This window comes from Lontra canadensis, unplaced genomic scaffold (assembly GCF_010015895.1).
Source record: "Lontra canadensis isolate GAN:19392208 unplaced genomic scaffold, GSC_riverotter_1.0 scaffold48, whole genome shotgun sequence".
NCBI classification, from domain to species: Eukaryota; Metazoa; Chordata; class Mammalia; order Carnivora; family Mustelidae; genus Lontra; species Lontra canadensis.
In genome coordinates, this window is record NW_022631042.1 from 4,296,367 (window position 1) to 4,314,414 (window position 18,048).

The 18,048-nt window shown below is 36.5% G+C and overlaps 1 protein-coding gene across 7 annotated transcripts in view; it reads left to right on the forward strand.

Moving 5' to 3' along the window:
* Positions 1–18,048, forward strand: part of CACNA2D1 (calcium voltage-gated channel auxiliary subunit alpha2delta 1) — a 496,060-nt gene that overhangs the window by 410,440 nt on the left and 67,572 nt on the right. For all 7 annotated transcript variants that reach the window (XM_032873243.1, XM_032873244.1, XM_032873245.1 and 4 more), the window contains exon 12: positions 4,859–4,963. In XM_032873243.1, the coding sequence (XP_032729134.1) occupies positions 4,859–4,963 (105 nt within the window). The remainder of the gene's footprint in view (positions 1–4,858; positions 4,964–18,048) is intronic.

Sequence of the window (18,048 nt, forward strand, 5' to 3'; positions counted from 1 at the left end):
AATGCCTAGCACATGTCTGGTAGAGGGTGAACTTGGAATTCATCCCATATTTGCTGAGTCACTGAATAAGCCTTTACATGTGGTCTTATCTGCGAATCCTACTTTGCTGTTCCTGAGTAAACTTCTCAAAGAGTTTTCAGGATATCTGACTGGTTGCTTCCTCCATTCATTCATTCAGCTGGTATTTATTGGAAGCCTCAGTTTCCTGTCATTTTACCAGTGCTAGAATAGCAGAGGTAAAGCAGACCGTCTGATCGCAAGAACGTCCAGCATGGCACGGTTAATGATCATTCCTAGAACAGTGTGTCAATGCTGTTATGGGGCATAATCAGAGTCTGTTTACTTGAGTGGTACCAAAGAGGGGTTCGATTTACCCAAAGGAGGTCAGGAAAGTGGGCATTTTCTTGAAAACAGGATTTTGAAGAGTGAGTAGAATTTAGGCAGGTAGATGAGAGAGGGGAAATCATGTCAGATAAAGAGAACGACATGGACAAAGGCACAGATGTAGGAGACGTCGTGGCACATTGAGAAAGTGGCAGGTGCTTCCCCAAGTCCAGGACATAGCAATATAGGAGCTGTGAGGGAAATAAAAAGGCCATGAGGTATCAGTTAATGAGGTGTTTAGGAGCAAATGAAAAGTTGATAATATGAGAATGGCATGGTCTAATGAGTGTTCTAAGTTAAGCTCTCCTGGTGTTGGAGTTGAAGTTACGAGTCCTGGTGTTGGAGTCAAAGCAAAGAAAGGTTAAGGAGAGTGACACGGTAACTAACGGGATGGTTCTCTGGACTCGAATCCTTGGTAGCTAGTGACACAGGACTCTAGAGAGGGACTCCGAGGGTAGGAAAAGCTCAGTTTCAGTTATGTGGACTTTGAGGTGGTGGTTATTTATTAGGTAGTGTTAGATATGCAAGTAAGGAGACCAGGAAGCCAAGCAGCTCACCGTTGCAGTTTCCAGGGGGAATTCTCTTTGGTAAAATGCATAAATTTATTAAAGGGTGTATGTTGGTTAACTAGAAGGATGAAAACTCAGAACTTGGAGATTCAGATGTAATGAACTCTTCGATGACAATGTATTCTTTCTGCAGTAAAGAAATATAAGTTTGTGTGTTTTTTCATAGAAGTTCTTTTTCTTTTGAGCCAATCAGGTTTTTCTAGATTGTGGCATTTTGATGGACCCTTCTTGGTATTGTTAATGGTGTCACTTCACTCCCTCGTATTCAGGTTTCAGTTGTGAAATGATTAGGGGTCTCAAGCCTCGTGTACTATTTCCAAGGCTGTCTCATTAGAGAGGCCACCATAACTCCCAGATTCACTCCTAGTTGCTGATTAAATATGATTTAACTCCACTTGGCCTCTCACACTACCTCTACTGCCAGTTGTAAATGATTTTTAATATGTTCTCAGTTATTCCTGAAATAAGTCTCAGATGTTCTGCTTTCCACATATCCCTTATGTATTGCTATTCTTTATTTTATTTTTAATAAAGATTTTATTTATTTATTTGACACAGAGATCACAAGCAGGCAGAGCAGCAGGCACAGAGAGGGGGAAGCAGGCTCCAGGGCGAGCAGAGAGCCTGATGCGGGCTTGATCCCTGAGACCATGACCTGAGCCGAAGGCAGAGGTTTAACCCACTGAGCCACCCAGGTGCCCCCGTTCATCATTTTAAAATAATTCCCAGGGGTGCGTGGGTGGCTCAGTAGGTTAAGCAGTTGACTCATGATTCTAGACTCATAGAATTGAGCCCAGGCATGAGCAGTGTGCTCAGCGTGGAGACTGCTTGTCCCTCTCCCTCTGCTCCTTCCCCTGCTCACTCTCTCTCTCTCTCTTAAATAAATAAATACATAAATAGACAAAATCTTAAAAAAAAATAATTTTCCCAGATGTCATTACTAGCCTTATTCAAAGTTGAAGCAGATTTTCTTACCTATTTCCAATACTTGCAGTCTTCTTGTCACACAATGTCATTCTCTGGTTCTTGTTTGTCCTTGTAAGGTTTATCATTAAGATCCCTGAAGCAGTATCAAATAGGATTAAATGTATCACTTATCACACAGTACACCTTAAACTGGGATTTGAGTTAGTCCTCAGATGGCACTTCATAAAATACTACAAATAAACCAAAATTTATTTTTCAAAAAAAATTTTATTAAGTCCATAAATGATAGCTGGTGTGCTGTGTCATGTCTGCACGGTGATACAGGGAAACACAGGGATACACTTAACACAATTTGTTATGAAATAACGTATTAAAGTAAATTACCAACTCTACTAGTCCATTTTATTGAAATAGCCAACTTCTTTCCTTTACTCAGTTTGTTACAAACCATAACATAATTGTTAGGATTGTGTAATTCTTTAGAAAATTGCAAATCCTCTGACTGGTTGTTGACTTTGCCTATCACGCATCTACTAAGGAAAGATCATATTGAAAATGAAACATTTCTTTATTCCCCCTTTTGTGTATGTCCTAACATCTCTCTCTCTCTCTCTCTCTCTCTCTCTCGGGAAACATTATTATTTTAATTACACGACTGATCAGCAAGACCCAATGTGCTTACTTACACTGGTACTTGTGTTCATTAGCACTGTTGCCCCCACTACTTCCAAAAATGAAATCAAGACCTTATGTAAAATTCTTACTTAATCACTTTTCTGTAACAGCCCTTTAGGTACATATTAAGTAGGCAGATAAAAAGAAATCATCAAAGAAATTAATTTTAGTTAAGGGATTTCAATGTTTTTCACCGAGGTATTTTGATGATAAAATATGTAACTTTTTTTATAGTCAAATTTTCAGATGGCTTTCTTCACAGATGAGAACTATGCTTGAATGTGACAAATTGTAATATTTAATACTTGGGTTTTCACAATACTTGGTTAACAGCTTTAACTGCCAATGTTCTAATGGCCTAATCAATGGGGTGAGATTATATCAAACAGGATCTTTTCATCACTAGAGTATAATATTGTCTTGACTAACCTTTACAATGGGAAATGGGATTTATCTTCTTTGAAAAGTAAGATAGGGTATAGTCTTTCAATAAGCCTAAACACTACTTAAGGATTAACATTTTTTTTCAAAAATATTTCTCATTTAAAGGCCAGGGCCGGTGCTGTCCAATACAGTAACCACAATCCCATGTGGCTTATTGAGGCTTAAAATTGTGCCTCGTCTGAATTGAAAAATGTGTTGTAAATATAAAATACACACCAGAATTTGAAGAGCTATTATGAAAGAAAAAAATGCATATTATATCAATAATTTTGATATGGATTTCATGTTGAATCAACAACATATTGGATGACTGGGTTAAATAAAATATGTTAGTAAAATTAATTTCAGAGATTTCTTCATACTTTGATTAATGTGGCTATTAGAAAGTTAAAATTAGGGGCGCCTGGGTGGCTCAGTGGGTTAAACCTCTGCCTTCTGCTCAGGTCATGACTCAGGGTCCTGGGATGGAGCCCCACATGGGGCTCTCTGCTCCGCAGGGAGCCTGCTTCCTCCTCTCTCTCTGCCTGCCTCTCTGCCTACTTGTGATCTCTGTCTGTCAAATAAATAAATAAATAAATAAAATCTTTAAAAAAATTTAAAAAAAAAAGTTAAAATTACAGATTTGACTTACATTATACCTCCAGTGAATAGTTCTGAGCTGGAGCCTTGACATTCTCAAAGAAGCTGAGCATTCATAAATTAGTGTAATCTTTTATTCTGAACAGTTTTTGCAAACATATTCCACCACAGTAGACATTTGAGACTGTAATTTCAGAACTTCAGAGTCCATCTTTCTAAATTAGTTGTTCATTTTAGTGGCCCTTTGGTGCTAATCCATTGTTCTCTTATGTCTGACTCTTTGGAGACCTTAAAGTTTACGAAAGGTTTGCCACTGGAATTGAGTCTTTTAGAGTTAGAGTACGTGTGTGGATTGAAAGAAGATAGCAGGATATTCTGGGATTAGGTATTGGCATTTACAAAGATATAAGAGCGTTGGGTGTTAGGGATCAACTACGAGTTTATAATTTTGGAAAGGTAAAGTGAATAAAGTAGGATGAAGAGGAATGAAAGGGAGCAGAAATGTTTGCAAATGGGTTGAAAATAAATGTGGGAGGGTATGCACATTTTTCGTTCACACTGTTTGTTTCTGGTACAAATTATAAGGGCATGAAATTGATATAATAACCATTAATTTAAATCTATTTATTAATCAACCATGGAGAGGTTATTATGTGCTAGGCTCTTGATCAAAAAACAAACCTTCAGAGAGCCTGGGTGGCTCAGTGGGTTAAAGCCTCTGCCTTCAGCTCAGGTCATGATCCTGGGGTCCTGGGATCGAGCCCCGCATCGGGCTCTCTGCTCAGCGGGGAGCCTGCTTCCCCCTCTCTCTCTGCCTGCCTCTCTGCCTACTTGTGATCTCTGTCTGTCAAGTAAATAAATAAAATCTTCAAACAAACAAACAAACCTTCATGTCCTTATGGCACTTAGATTTAATCAGTGGAAGCTAGCAATAAACAAACAAAATAGATACTGTGTACATAAAAGCATGTAAATGCTATGAGGGAAAATACAATCTGGGAGAGACGTGGCCCTTTAAAACATAGTTTTGAGTCAAGTCCTCAATGATAGGTGACATTTGATCACAGACACAAAGGAAGTGAGACCTATGGATGATGGGAGGACGGGAGGAGGCCCTCGTAGGGATGGGCCTGCTCTGATCTCAGAAGTGGTTCTTTAGAATACACTTACTGAACAGATCTGTTACCCACTACCTGCAACTTATTCATGTTCATTATGTATTGTTTTATATTCCTTACCTTTTATTATGAATGATATACATTCTTTTGTTTTCTTTACAGTATAATGTTTCCAGAGCCAACTGCAATAAGATTATCATGTTGTTCACGGACGGAGGAGAAGAGAGAGCCCAGGAGATATTTGCCAAATACAACAAAGACAAAAAAGTGAGTATAATTTTATAGTATTTTATTTTATTTTTTATTAAAGATTCTATTTATTTATTTATTGGACAGTGAGAGAATAGGCAGAGTGGTAGGCAGAGGGGGAGGGAGAAGAAGTCTCCTCTGCAGAGCGGGGAGCCGCTCTGCAGAGCGGGCTCGATCCCGGGACCCTGGGATCATGAGTTGAGCCAAAGGCAGATGCTTAACCTAAGCAACTAAACTATCCAGCCAACCCAATTTTATAGTATTTTAATCTTAATGTCAATGTAGGTGGTTTTTAAAGAGACCATCAGGCAGGGGTAGTAAGAAGGGATATTAGTGTGCCAATTATCAAGTCATACAGATCATAGATTATAAACCATTGGCTAAATTACAGAATGATTAAGAATTATGTTTTTATGTGATTCATAATGACCTTACATCTAATTTATTAATAAAATAATTTGGACCTCTGAAATCCTATTTGATTCTTACATGTAAATTCTATATAAGAAACTGTTATAGGAAGAGAATAACCAGAAGAGAACAGAAAAATAGAACAGTTTGAGCTTTTCTAGGATAAATTTATGATCATTTAATTATTAAAGATTATAATAATACTAAAACTTCCTACAGATGCCTAAAAATTATCTTAACATTGTTCTGTTGATTTACAAATAAATCAGCTTATAACAGCAAAAACTATATCCTTATTTGAAAACCTTTTTATTTTTGTCTACCTTAAAAGTGAAATAGCCAGTTCTCTTACCAGCAAAATGGGTTTATTCAGGAATAGCAGAAAAATTCCATCACAGGACATGTGAACCGTGGCAGGCCATAGGCCAGTGCCCATATCAAAGAAAAGGAACACTACACTATAGGGGAAAAAAAAAAAAAAAAAAGAGAAAGTCAGTGAAAAGCTGCTTTGAGCAAAAGTCCATTGGAAGAAAGCCAGAGGTCAGGGTGGTGATGGTTTATCATTGGCTGAGTTGAGGTATTTTGTTATTGGCTGAGCTTGTTGCTGGGCAAGGAGAAACTCTCCTGCTGAAGTAGTTAAGTAGGCATCTTCTGTTGCAAATGCACCTCTTTTTTGGGGGTCTGCGGTTGATGAGGGGGTGGTGGTGATGACAGCTTCCCCTTCCCCTTCTGGTCTCCCAGCACTACTTTAAATGAGATTACCTTCATTCAGTTGTACAGTTTCAAGAAAATATCTTAGATTATTTGTATGGTGTGTAAAAAATGTTCTATTTCGGTATGCAATGAAGAATCTGAAGACAAGTGTTTTGAGGTTGGAATGTATTTTTTTCATTGATCGTTTAACTGCAGAGGAAAGTATTGTAGGGAGACCTATTTTGAATGTCCTTCCATGTAGTGAAAACTGCTGATATTGTGGAGAATATCAACTGTGACTATTTCTCTAGCAACCCTACCATCAGCTTATTTCATCTTTCTTACTGACTCTTTGCATGTGATAAGAGAATGATTCTCAACTTGGTTTTTTTAAAATGTTAAGGCTCCGTTAAAAAAAAAAAAGATGATATAAATTATTTTTTTGTGTTTAACAAATTCCAGAAGAAATCACATGTTTATCCAGAAGTCTCTTCTGAATAAAATGCCAATTTACTTTGCTTTTAATTGAACTTTTCACCATTTAGAAAGGTGTGGTTCATTATGAGCTCTAGTGGACTGTTTTATATGCATTTCAAAAACTAAAAGGTGAGAGGAAAAAGGTGAATTAATATATTTAGATAGTTTTGCAGACACAGTGCTGTGAATAATTTGGTACAGTGTTGATGAAAATTTTTGGAACACTTTGAAATACTCAGGTGCTTTTTAGCCTGTATGTGATTGGAATATGATTGAAGAATTAAAACCATATACACACATATAACTTCAAATTAATCACAAATCTTTTTAACACGGAGCTCTTTGAATACTATATATGCTGTGGTTATGTCATGACATAAGTTTTACTGCATTGGTTAAGGGTTTTCGTGTTTTTTGTTGTTGTTGTTGTTTTTTCCTAAATACCTGCTGATTTTAATTGTATGGAGATACCATTTCTTTTGAAAAAGTTCATAAATTTAACCATTGACTGAATACTTTCAAATGATAACTTGATGTTAGGAATAGTTCTTTCTAAGAAATTATCAGAGGGACTCCTAGGTGGCTTAGTGGGTTAAGTCTCTGCCTTCGGCTCAGGTCATGAGCTCAGGGTCCTGGGATGGAGCCCCGCATCGGGCTCTCTGCTCAGCAGGGGGCCTGCTTCCCTCTCTCTCTCTCTCTGCCTGCTGCTCTGCCTACTTGTGCTCTCTCTCTGTTAAATAAATAAGTAAAATCTTTAAAAAAAACATTATCAGAGTTAACGGTCATGGGAAGATGTGGGTGCATTAATCTAAGATATCATTTTTCAAAATTCAGGGCAGTGATTGCCCCTTGGAGGATGTCCCAGGCTCTCGCCTCCCATATTAATGTCTTGAAACACTGCTTCTCATCCCCTTCACCTTTTACAGAAACTTAAGTTTTTAAACAAAGCATTTTGTGACATCCTAAACCACATAATAAATGAATCCTATCACATTCACTTCTGCAAAACTGATGAATCTAGTCTTAACGATCCTGCTGTTTGTCTGCTCATGTAGTGACTCCTGTGCTTTATGGACACTTAGGGCCACACAGCATTACTAAAGCCAAAGCAACTTTGGAAATGAATTGCACTTAGTTTCTGCAATTAAATGCTATTTTTACTTAACATAAAAATGAAGATGTTCTTGGAATTACATACTTTATTGGTTCTGTGATTCTACTTTCAGTGGCTGTAGAAAATTCTATGATGAGCACACTTACACATACATGCTTACCTACATACACAGGTAGAGCCACACACATTTCTCTCTGTTTTAAACAGGCATCCTCTCTGTCCATTGTATCTCCACAAACAAGAGACCAGGTGTGTTACTTTGGCATGCGGTTTTTTATATAAAGGTGTATGATTAAAAGCCAACAGGTGGTTGAGAAGTAAGGGAGAGGTGAGGAAATAGAAATCTGGATATAAGGTACTTTTTTTTCTCCAAAATCCTTGCAAATTTGCTAAGAAATATTGGGGGAAAAGTAAGATCATCAACTCTAGGTCAGGTTGTTTAGATATGCAGGTATGGATGTATATACACACATATGTATTTTTAAGAATGGAAGAGCTAATTCATTAGTCTATGTTACAGATTAGTAAAGGGATACACACACAGGGAAAGCTTATAGATGCAAAATCGAGAAATGATAACTGATAGAGATCCTTGAAAAAGGAGGGACAAAGAGATACAGATCATAGATTTCTGATTTGAGCAAACAGGAATTCTATTTATGGGAACATTGCTGTCCCCCATTTCTTTTGCTCTCTACTGTTTTGCTCAATGGCTTACCATATTTCCTAATGTGGGAAAACTTTGTTAAGCAAAAATTTCATCTCTTGGTATTTTCAAGTTCTATATCCACTAACAGTGAAGTTAGAGGATAGCAGATGACAACTTTTAAGTCAGTTAGACCTTAGAGCAGATCTGTATTTTGTCAAGATACCATTTACATAGTTAATTGTTTATATGAAAGGCCTATGTGTGCATATAGTGTGTAGGTATATGTACATACTGAAGATAGCATGTATGCTATCTGAATATAATTGAAGACCATGAAAAAATGTCTTATATAAAAATTTCTTACATATGTATATACGTTTCTTATATGTATATAATTTTACACATACATATGTGTGTGTGTGTTGTGTATACATATGTGTGTGTGTGTGTGTGTGTGTGTATATATATATATATATATATATAAAAGAAATTTTTTTCACTGTCTTCAAATATGAATTCAGTTGGTTTTGGATGAACTTGAGGACCCCTTTATAAATTCTCTATATTCAGAATTCCACTGTCCCACACCTTGTGAGAAGATTGAATACAACGGATACTGATAATTGACTATCTTTGTCACATAGGGTTGTGTATGACACAGAATGTTCAGTAGTTTTGCCATAAGCATTTTTCCCATAGACAGCTTTGCCACAGGCATTTTCATTGCAAACATTTTCACCTTATAACTAAATGGCCATAAGGCAATTTTGCTGTAAAAGAAAATAAAAAATAAATAAAAAATAAAATAAAATAAAATAAAATAAAAATTAAAAAATTGACAGATCAGTTTGACAGTTTGGTTTCTCAAACTGGTTTGATAGTTTGATTTCTTTTCTCTATTGATGCATGCTGCATTTATGGATTGTACTGCCATTTCTGTAGGGCAGAAATGTTAGCCCTCATACTGGTGTATAGACATTTCCTATAGAACTTTGGAATGTCTAGCACTGGACATGTACCAGTATGCAAGGAAAAAACAACTGTGGAGAATGCTTTCACAATACAATATATATATATATACATACATATATACATACACACATATGCACACAAAAGCTTAGTGACAGATAGGCATCCTGTGTTTGGAGACTGTTACCTGTCACAAGGTGAAGGAAGAGATCTTAGCAAAAAAAGAAAAAAAAAAGCATGATGCCAAAGGATGAGACAAATGAACAAGCCAAAAAAATCACAGAAAAATATTAACAGTAAGAATGAAAGACTTTAAAGACCAGTGCTTAGGTATAACCCGCAGAATAAAAGCAGTGAGATTTGCAGCATTACTCTGAATCTGCAGTATACATTTTGAATGTATTCAAGTATTTCGTATCTCACAAGAAAGGTCTTTTAAATCTTTGTAAATGGTGTTATTTAATTTCTTGTGATTTTATCTTCTATAGCAAAATTGTCTTAAAGCCAATACTTATGCAGTCAGATGTTTGGAGTGAAACTGCTTGCCGCAAAGATGTTTACAGTGAAACTATCTAGAACCATGTATGACAGACCAGTCCCCTACTTGGAAAATTAATATTTGTTACATAGCAACTTGATCAACTCAGATTTTCACCAGCCGCCTTATCTTTCAAATGGCCGGCATGTAAAAATCTGATAGGCTGAATAAAATAAAAACTTTCAAGACTCTTAAAAGTTCTGCATGTGATTAGAGCTTTATGTTAAAACCTATTCTTCAACAACAGAGTTCACTTGCGGCTCTCAAAGTAGCAAAATTACCAATCATAAAGAAAGTTGGATGAGCTTTAAAAGAAAAATCTGGAAACTCCTCTTTGAATTCTGCCTTTCCCCCCAAGCCTTTTTGCTTGCCATCAGTGTTGTTGCTAAATCCTTCATTTACATTCATTTGTCATCCCGATGACATTAGAAATCACTCAGAGCAGCCCAGGTTAGGTGTGCCGAGGTACGTCCATCCAGAGAGCTGATGAATGAGGCTGCAGATAAACAGCACAATTTAATGAGGCCAAAAGGTTGGAGAATTAGAACAAAATGTTTGGGTTCTTTCGAAATGCATTACTCTTGGGAATTAATCTACCTGATTATAGATAGGTACAGCTTTAAAATGGAGTCCGTGTTAATCTCCTCACACAGCTGTTCCATATTAAAATGCATTCACTTTATAATCTTTACCTGCAGCAATGCCGTTCCTTAGGGTTCACCCATGTGTATGACACTTCCTTAAAAATGGTGCCAAAACTAAAATGAACTCTATCATAAAGTCCAAACAAATGAGTAAAGGAAAGTGAAACCAGACACAGAGTTGAAAGATAATTCCCAGGCCCAGCGAAATTAAAGATACTTGGTTTTCTGTAGAATAGCAGAAAGATCGGTTAGCCATACACACTGAAGATCGTCTAGTCCGGTAGAAAACCCTCCTTGGATTCTTAGCTTAATTCTTGGAAGTAATCAAGAAATGCAAAAGCATCAAGAATTTATAAAACCAAAGTTTCAAAATAATGAGTAAATTGAATAAGAGGGGCAAATGGGAACTATGACAGACTGATTTGAATGCATAGCTAAAATTGTAAGAGGCTGACAAGAGATGCATTGTTACTTTTTAAAAATTATTTAGAGGGGCACCTGGGTGGCTCAGTGGGTTAAAGTCTCTGCCTTCGGCTCAGGTCATGGTCCCAGGGTCCTGGGATCGAGCCCCGCATCGGGCTCTCTGCTCCGCGGGGAGCCTGCTTCCTCCTCTCTCTCTGCCTGCTTCTCTGCCTACCTGTGATCTCTGTCAAATAAATAAAATCTTTAAAAAAAATTATTTAGAAAGTGATTAGGGATGTCTTTCCTATTTTTCTGTCAGATCCATGGTAGAAAGAAATAATCTGTAGCCAACAGATATCTAAAGCAAGTTACAAATGATGGAATCTGCCTATGTTTTATATAGTAACAGTGAACATAGTCAATTAATTTTTCAAAAGATGGTAAGGAAAGTAATTTGTTGCCTTCTCTCCTGTCCCTGCCTGGCTCCTCCCAGGCAAGAATGAAACCTTTGGAAGCAATGTTTGAATATATGTGGCGTTCAGATTTGTAAAATATGTAATACCATTTAACAAATGCACTGCTCTAAAAAAGTTTGCTTTTAGGTATTTTGCCACTTTCAACAGTTACCAAAAGTTTTCCAGCTTTAGAATCGAAAATGTACCTGTGGGGCACCTGGGTGGCTCAGTGGGTTAAAGCCTCTGCTTTCCGCTCAGGTCATGATCTCGGGGTCCTGGAATTGAGCCCCGCATCAGGGCTCTCTGATCAGTGGGTAGCCTCCTTCCCTCACTCTCTTCCTGCCTGCCTCTATGCCTACTTGTGATCTCTATCAAATAAATAAATAAAATCTTAAAAAAAAAAAGGGGGAGAAAAAAAAAAGAAAATGTACCCTTGTTCATAAAAATCAAGGATGTTATTTATGCCAGAGTTACTATAGAGTTGAAAAGAGTAATTGCCAGTAACATTGGCCCTGCCAATAGAGAGATTATCCATTTAACAGGCATGGGGTGTGTGTGTGTGTGTGTGTGTGTGTGTGTCTTCCTCTCTGACAGATTTATTTACATTTGTTTCTCTTAATATAAAATTGTTGACAGTTCATTCCCTGAAGTAAGGAAAATATTATCAGATACATTCTCTTCAGGTTTCAGTGAGAGTACTACCACACGTTTTACAGAATCCTTAACTTAATATCTAAAGTCTAATGAAAAATGAAGTTAGGGACTATAAGAACTGCAAAGTATATAGAAAGACATACAGAAAAAGTACAGCAGATGCACCTGAATTAATCTCTAGGTAGAATTCTGTCACCTAGAATCAGGATTGCCCTTTGTTTGGGTTCAATGGTTAGACCAGAAAAAGTCCGCTGCTCTGCATTCTCTGAGGCTGCTCGCTTCTCTGATGAAGAATTCCGCTTCCCACAGACCTCTGCAGACCTCTTTTCTGCTCAGTCTTTGTGGGCACTCCCTTTCCCCCAGACTCCCAGAACCGTCTGTCATCTGTCTGTCTCTCATTCTCCCAGATTCCCCTTTTCTGTTATTTTAATTATTTGTTCACTAGCCTTGAACTTCCCTCCATGAAGGAATTTGTTCTAGTAACACAAAACGACTTTAAAAAGAAAAGCAAAATGCAGTGGTCACGTCGGTTTGTATACGTGGTCGTAAAGAACCAAAAAGATGTTTGTCAGGTGTTACATGTGGGTGCGTAACACAGATACACGCCTTGGGATTATGTCGGTGTGTTACACTTACTGGTGACAGTTCTAGTGACTCACGCTCACGTTATCAGATGATGAGATGGGCTTGAAGTTCTATGAAGTGGGTGTTATGTCGGTCTGTAAATGGACCTTCGAATCCTTTGGGGCTAGGGCAGTGCTTGCTGCCCGTTGTTGCTAGATATTGACTGATGGGTTAGATGTATCGGTAAATACGCAGTAAAGAAGCTCCTGAGGGAGCCAACTACAAGAAATGCGTAAACTTAAGAAAAATGTAATAGCTCTGTTCTTCTTTTAAAAGATAATCATTTAAAACAATATTTATTTCCTTATGCTTGGAATGTGGAGTAGAATTGATGTTCCATTCTTGTATATATCATCTTATAAGGAAGGAGGGTTTACATTTATACAAGAAATGTTTGCATTGATGGCATCTTTCCGTTTACTCTAATCCATCCAACACATAGTTTTTCACAACTGCTCTCATTACTCGTGCCAGTGAAGTATTTGGCGTTACCCAAGAATATGTGAAATAAATCCCTATATCACTTCTTTTCTGACCTCCTGGCTGATGATAGTCTTGGCAGAGCTACAAATTGCTTGGAAATACAGTGTTCCCATAGCTTATTCCTCCTTGATCAGGAACTATAAACGTATGCAGAGGGAAGGAGAACTAGAAATTACTTATAATCTGACACTGTGAGGGTGAACTCACAGATTATATGACACTGTGAGTTAATTATATATTAATTGGTGTTAATAAGTTTTAAAAACTGACATAATTCCAAGGCATGTATCAATGTTGTTATCCACCCAAACTGTAGGACACCAGAGAGAAAGAGCCACTCAGTTCTTTTTAATAAGATCACGTATGCAAAACCTATGTGACTACTGCATTTCATTTTCCTTTATAAAGTGATTTGGTGTTATTTGCTTGTACAAATTCAATAGTCCTTGATTAAATTCCTGCCTTTGTCAGACCCTAGGAAATTTCATGTAAATGTATCTCAGGGACACAATGGAATTTAGACTATATTGGCCCCTTTTCTTTAGTTCATTGCTAAATGTAATAAAGCAAGCCAAATTTGTTTTTCTAGAAAGGTGTCATTTTGAGTTATTTTGAGTTCTTTTTGAGGCATAGTAGGCTAGTGTCTCACTCATGGAAAATGTAACCCCATGGAAATCTGATAATTTGACGGTAGAACTTGTAGTCCTCTTCTTCCTCATCCTCATTACCATGGTTAATAGTGATTGAACTTATAATTTTCCATGTAACATAAAAGCTTTATATGTATCATTTCATTTACAATGGGGATGATCATATGATAAAAATATTTTTATGACCACAATGGGGATGATCATATGATAAAAATATTTTTATGACCACCACCACCACCATCATCATCATCATCCCCATTTTGGAATTAAGAAAACCAAAACTTGGGAAGTTAAATAGCTTGTTAAATTCATACAGCTACTAAGTGGCAGAGTCAAGAATTTAAATGATATCCAGACCAGATTTTCTAAGCTCACGTGGAATGCGCCTAGCCTGTCATCTGTCTCTGTCTCCCGGGCAGCCTTGTGGGGCTATGCCAATCATTTGCCCACCCAGGAGCCTTCCTTGTAGTCAGACAGCAGGACTGTTCTACTAAGGGACATGCTTCTTGCAGCGTTAAGAGGTTAAGACAGATTAAGCTAAGCCATCAAAACTTTGCAGACTGCAAATACCTTTCAGATCATTGGGCTTTATAAAGTAAACTTAGTGTGAAAGGTGGACGTGGACACTTTTATTTATTTCATAATACTAGGAAACTAGGGATGTGGGTTATTCTAATGCTCTGGATTCTGTTCTTGTGAATTATGGTAACCACTGTAGAATTTTCTCCTAAAATATTCAATCCAATCTAGTATTTTTATAGGCTGAAGGCCAAAAATTTCAGTACACACACTAAATTAATAAAACCCATTTTTTACATCATTTTTCTAACATGTTTCGATAGCTGAAGTTTTTATTTTAGTTTTATTGGCTTCTTTTCTTTATAGTCTCAGTTCCATTATTCCTTGGAGATTTGCCTATTGTAAATTAAACTTGAACTCTGGGTAACTGATAATTGTTGAGGTGACAGTTTCCAGTAACTGGGTTCTGCTGGGAAACAAGAAATTCCTATGGCTTTTTAAAATAGGTTGACCCTGTGGCTTTGGAAAAATCTTAATTGAAGACAACTATTTTAGTCTTCAACAAACAGAACAAAACAAACAGATTAGCAGAAGTCCAGAATTGTAGGACAAAGTTATAAAATGGTGGTATATTGTAAGAAACAAATTAATAATCTATTTTAAATAACAACTTTGCTGTAAATTAAAAGTTTCTACTAAAAACCCAATTTCCAGCATGATGAAAAATATTTTTAAGTCCATCTAAAACTGTGTATGTCTCATATATGACCCTGAAGAGGCCATTTTTTAAAAACATGAGCTTAACTAAAAAATCATCCAGATTAGTGGAGGAACATTTAACACATTTTCTAGAAATATTTTATTTACAAAGTTTCTGGCATGCATTTGTTATGTGAATCCTGTATTGGGATTACAAATGCACTACTGGGCATGAATAAAGAAATTTTTCCTCCACAAAAGTTGACTGCTTTGGTGAAGGCATGGTTCAGAGTAAGTAATTTGCTTAATTGAGACTTTAGATGAAATATTTAGGGGCTCGTGGGTGGCTCAGAAGGTTAGGCATCTACCTTTGGCTCAGGTTGTCCTGGGATGGAGCTCTGCATTGGGCTCCCTGCTCAGCGGGGAGCCTGCTTCTCCCCCTCCCTCTTCCTGCTGCTCCCCTACTTGTGCATACTTGTGCTCTCTCTCTCTCTGTAAAAAAAGTAAATATTTTTTTAAAAAATTTAGCTTGTGTGACTACACATTAGGAATTTTGAGTTTTTTATGTGTCATTTTATTTGTTTTTATATATCATGCCAATATACTAAAAAGAATTCTAAAAATATATCCTTGAGAATGTAATTTACCTTAATTTTTGCATTGTGTCTATTTCAAGGAATTGCTTTATTTTTTTTCTCTTTCTCCCAAATTACAGCTAAATGAAAACAGTAAATTTAAAGAAGTGGAAAACATCAGAGGAATGAGGGTAGCAATCATCTCTATGGATTTGTCATTTGGAATTTCAGAGATAGTTCATTTGCTATTCCACAGGGTGGCAGTCATAGAGCACAGACTAGAAAGAATGAACCGATTTAAAATTCGAAACAGAAAAGTTAGGAATGTAAACATGATCTTGTAAATTTTACCAGTTTATTGTGAACATGCATTATAACATTGTATATTACACATGTGCCTGAAATCAATGAAGTTAAAATTCTTAGTACATAATTAGGTAAAATATGTAAGGCGAGAAATGAAATGTAACATGAGTATGGCAGTTGGGATTGGAATAGTTTTTATGTTGGCTTTTTCACTGTTACACAAAGAATTTAAAAGCTAGGGTGCTCTGTATTAAACTTTTTCTCAACCAAGAAATTTTGATTAATATCAAAATTTGATTAATATCAAAAATTTTGATTAATATCAAAATTTTGAGCAGCCTATAAAATCATTAAAATGTACACAGTGCGTGTGTTTGTGTCTGTGTGTGTGCATGCATGTACACATGCACATGTGTGTATCTACCAAGAAAAATATAAGCGTCTTGGGTATATTAGAAAGATGTTGGAAATACTGTAATGGTAAGGCAGTTGGAAAAATTGTAAGAAGGTTGAATTTAAAATTCTTTAAGATCTTAGTCACCATGGGGAGGGAAATTTCAGAAAAATAGTGTCAACAACATCTATATAAGGCAAATAAAAATTAAGAGGTACAGATTATGAAATTATGGGAATAATTCAGTCAGTCTTTTATTTACAGAGCTGAGGTTCTGTGTGGCAAAGTAACACACAGGGAGAGGCACACACACACTGTTTGGTGTGCTTTAAAATGTTACACCTCTACACCCAGGTCTGATTCTGAATTTCTTAATTTGGATAACTTCTAAGATCTTCATGTCTGCAAACCTCAGGGTTAGCCACAACTTTTGGAGTAAAACAAAGCAACGAGTATTTTTGTTGTTTGAGGGAAGTTTCTGTTTTGCTTTTTTACTAGTATGTATTTTGACTGGGTTGTGTTTATTTGGACTGTTTGATGACTAGCATCAGTCAAAATCACATGGTATGTGTTTAAGTGGAACCCCTATGTTAGTAGAAATGCTTGCCTCCCAGGTACATTGATAGAATAATTCATTTAGTCTTATTTATTTCTCTTCACTGAAAAGTCTTTTGTGGAAAAATATTTTACCAGAACACTGTTGTGGCAAGAGAGACACTAAGACAAACCAGTGCTTTAAATTGAAAATTTGAGGCACACTTTCAAATCTTCACTGTGAAGATTTCCCCCATGCTTTCTGGGGCATCTGGGTTTTTTCCCTGCCCTTAATTCGTGTGACAACTGTTTAAGGTATAGCAGTGAAATTGAATTATCAGCTGGGTGACATACCTGTTTACAGAAATACTTCCGTTTAGGAGTAAGTTCAACTATGTCAGAGGCAACACTAACCTTGAAATATGATCTGTATAGACAGCCCCCAAAATAAATTTTTAGAATTTAAGAAAAGGAAATTGGCACATTTAAGGAATACAGGTTGAGGGTTAAGATAGGTGTCGGCAACTTCCGTTAACGTAGAATAGGTCACTTGTCCTTCTAAGTTGAGATGATTCAAATTCAGATGTGTCCTGCAAATATCTGAGGCAAGCCAGAAGCCAGGACGAGTGAAGGGTGGCTCACAGAAAACTTTACCAGTGAAACAGCACCATCTCCAGTGTACATTTTGGGACAGGGATTGTTATGAAGTGATCTCTGTGTGGCCAAGACCAGTGGAGGAACAGAAAACAGATGTGAAATCTCTTCTGAGATTTGTGCTCTGCGGTCATGTGCAAAGATGAAACAGGCGAAACAATTAGAAAATGTCAGTTCAAACAGTCAATCGACATGAATTAGGGAAAAGCTGTTAACATAGTTCAAACCAGAATGTGAATTCATGGAAAAGTGATTTTCTGCATGTTTATCTTTAGAAAAGGCTAAAATGTTTAACTTAAAATGCTGGTTTACTTAGATTACTAAATTGGTAAAAATCAATATATCCTAAATAGCCATTTTGTTAAAAATTTGTTGACATTGAATTTATCCTCTATATTCTTATATTATTATGAAATTACAGTCTTTTCATAATTAAATATAATGGGTTCTGATAAACGTTTATGTTACTATAATTTAAAAACGATCTCAACAGAGTTTTTAAAAATATTTGCATATCTTATAGCACATTAGAAACAGTCGATATTTTGGTCATCTTTCAAAATTCTAGGAGCTTAACATGCGTATTTATGTATGTGAGTTCTCTTTTATAGAAAGTAATAGGACACCATAATCATGTATGTACATACTAAATATTTTCA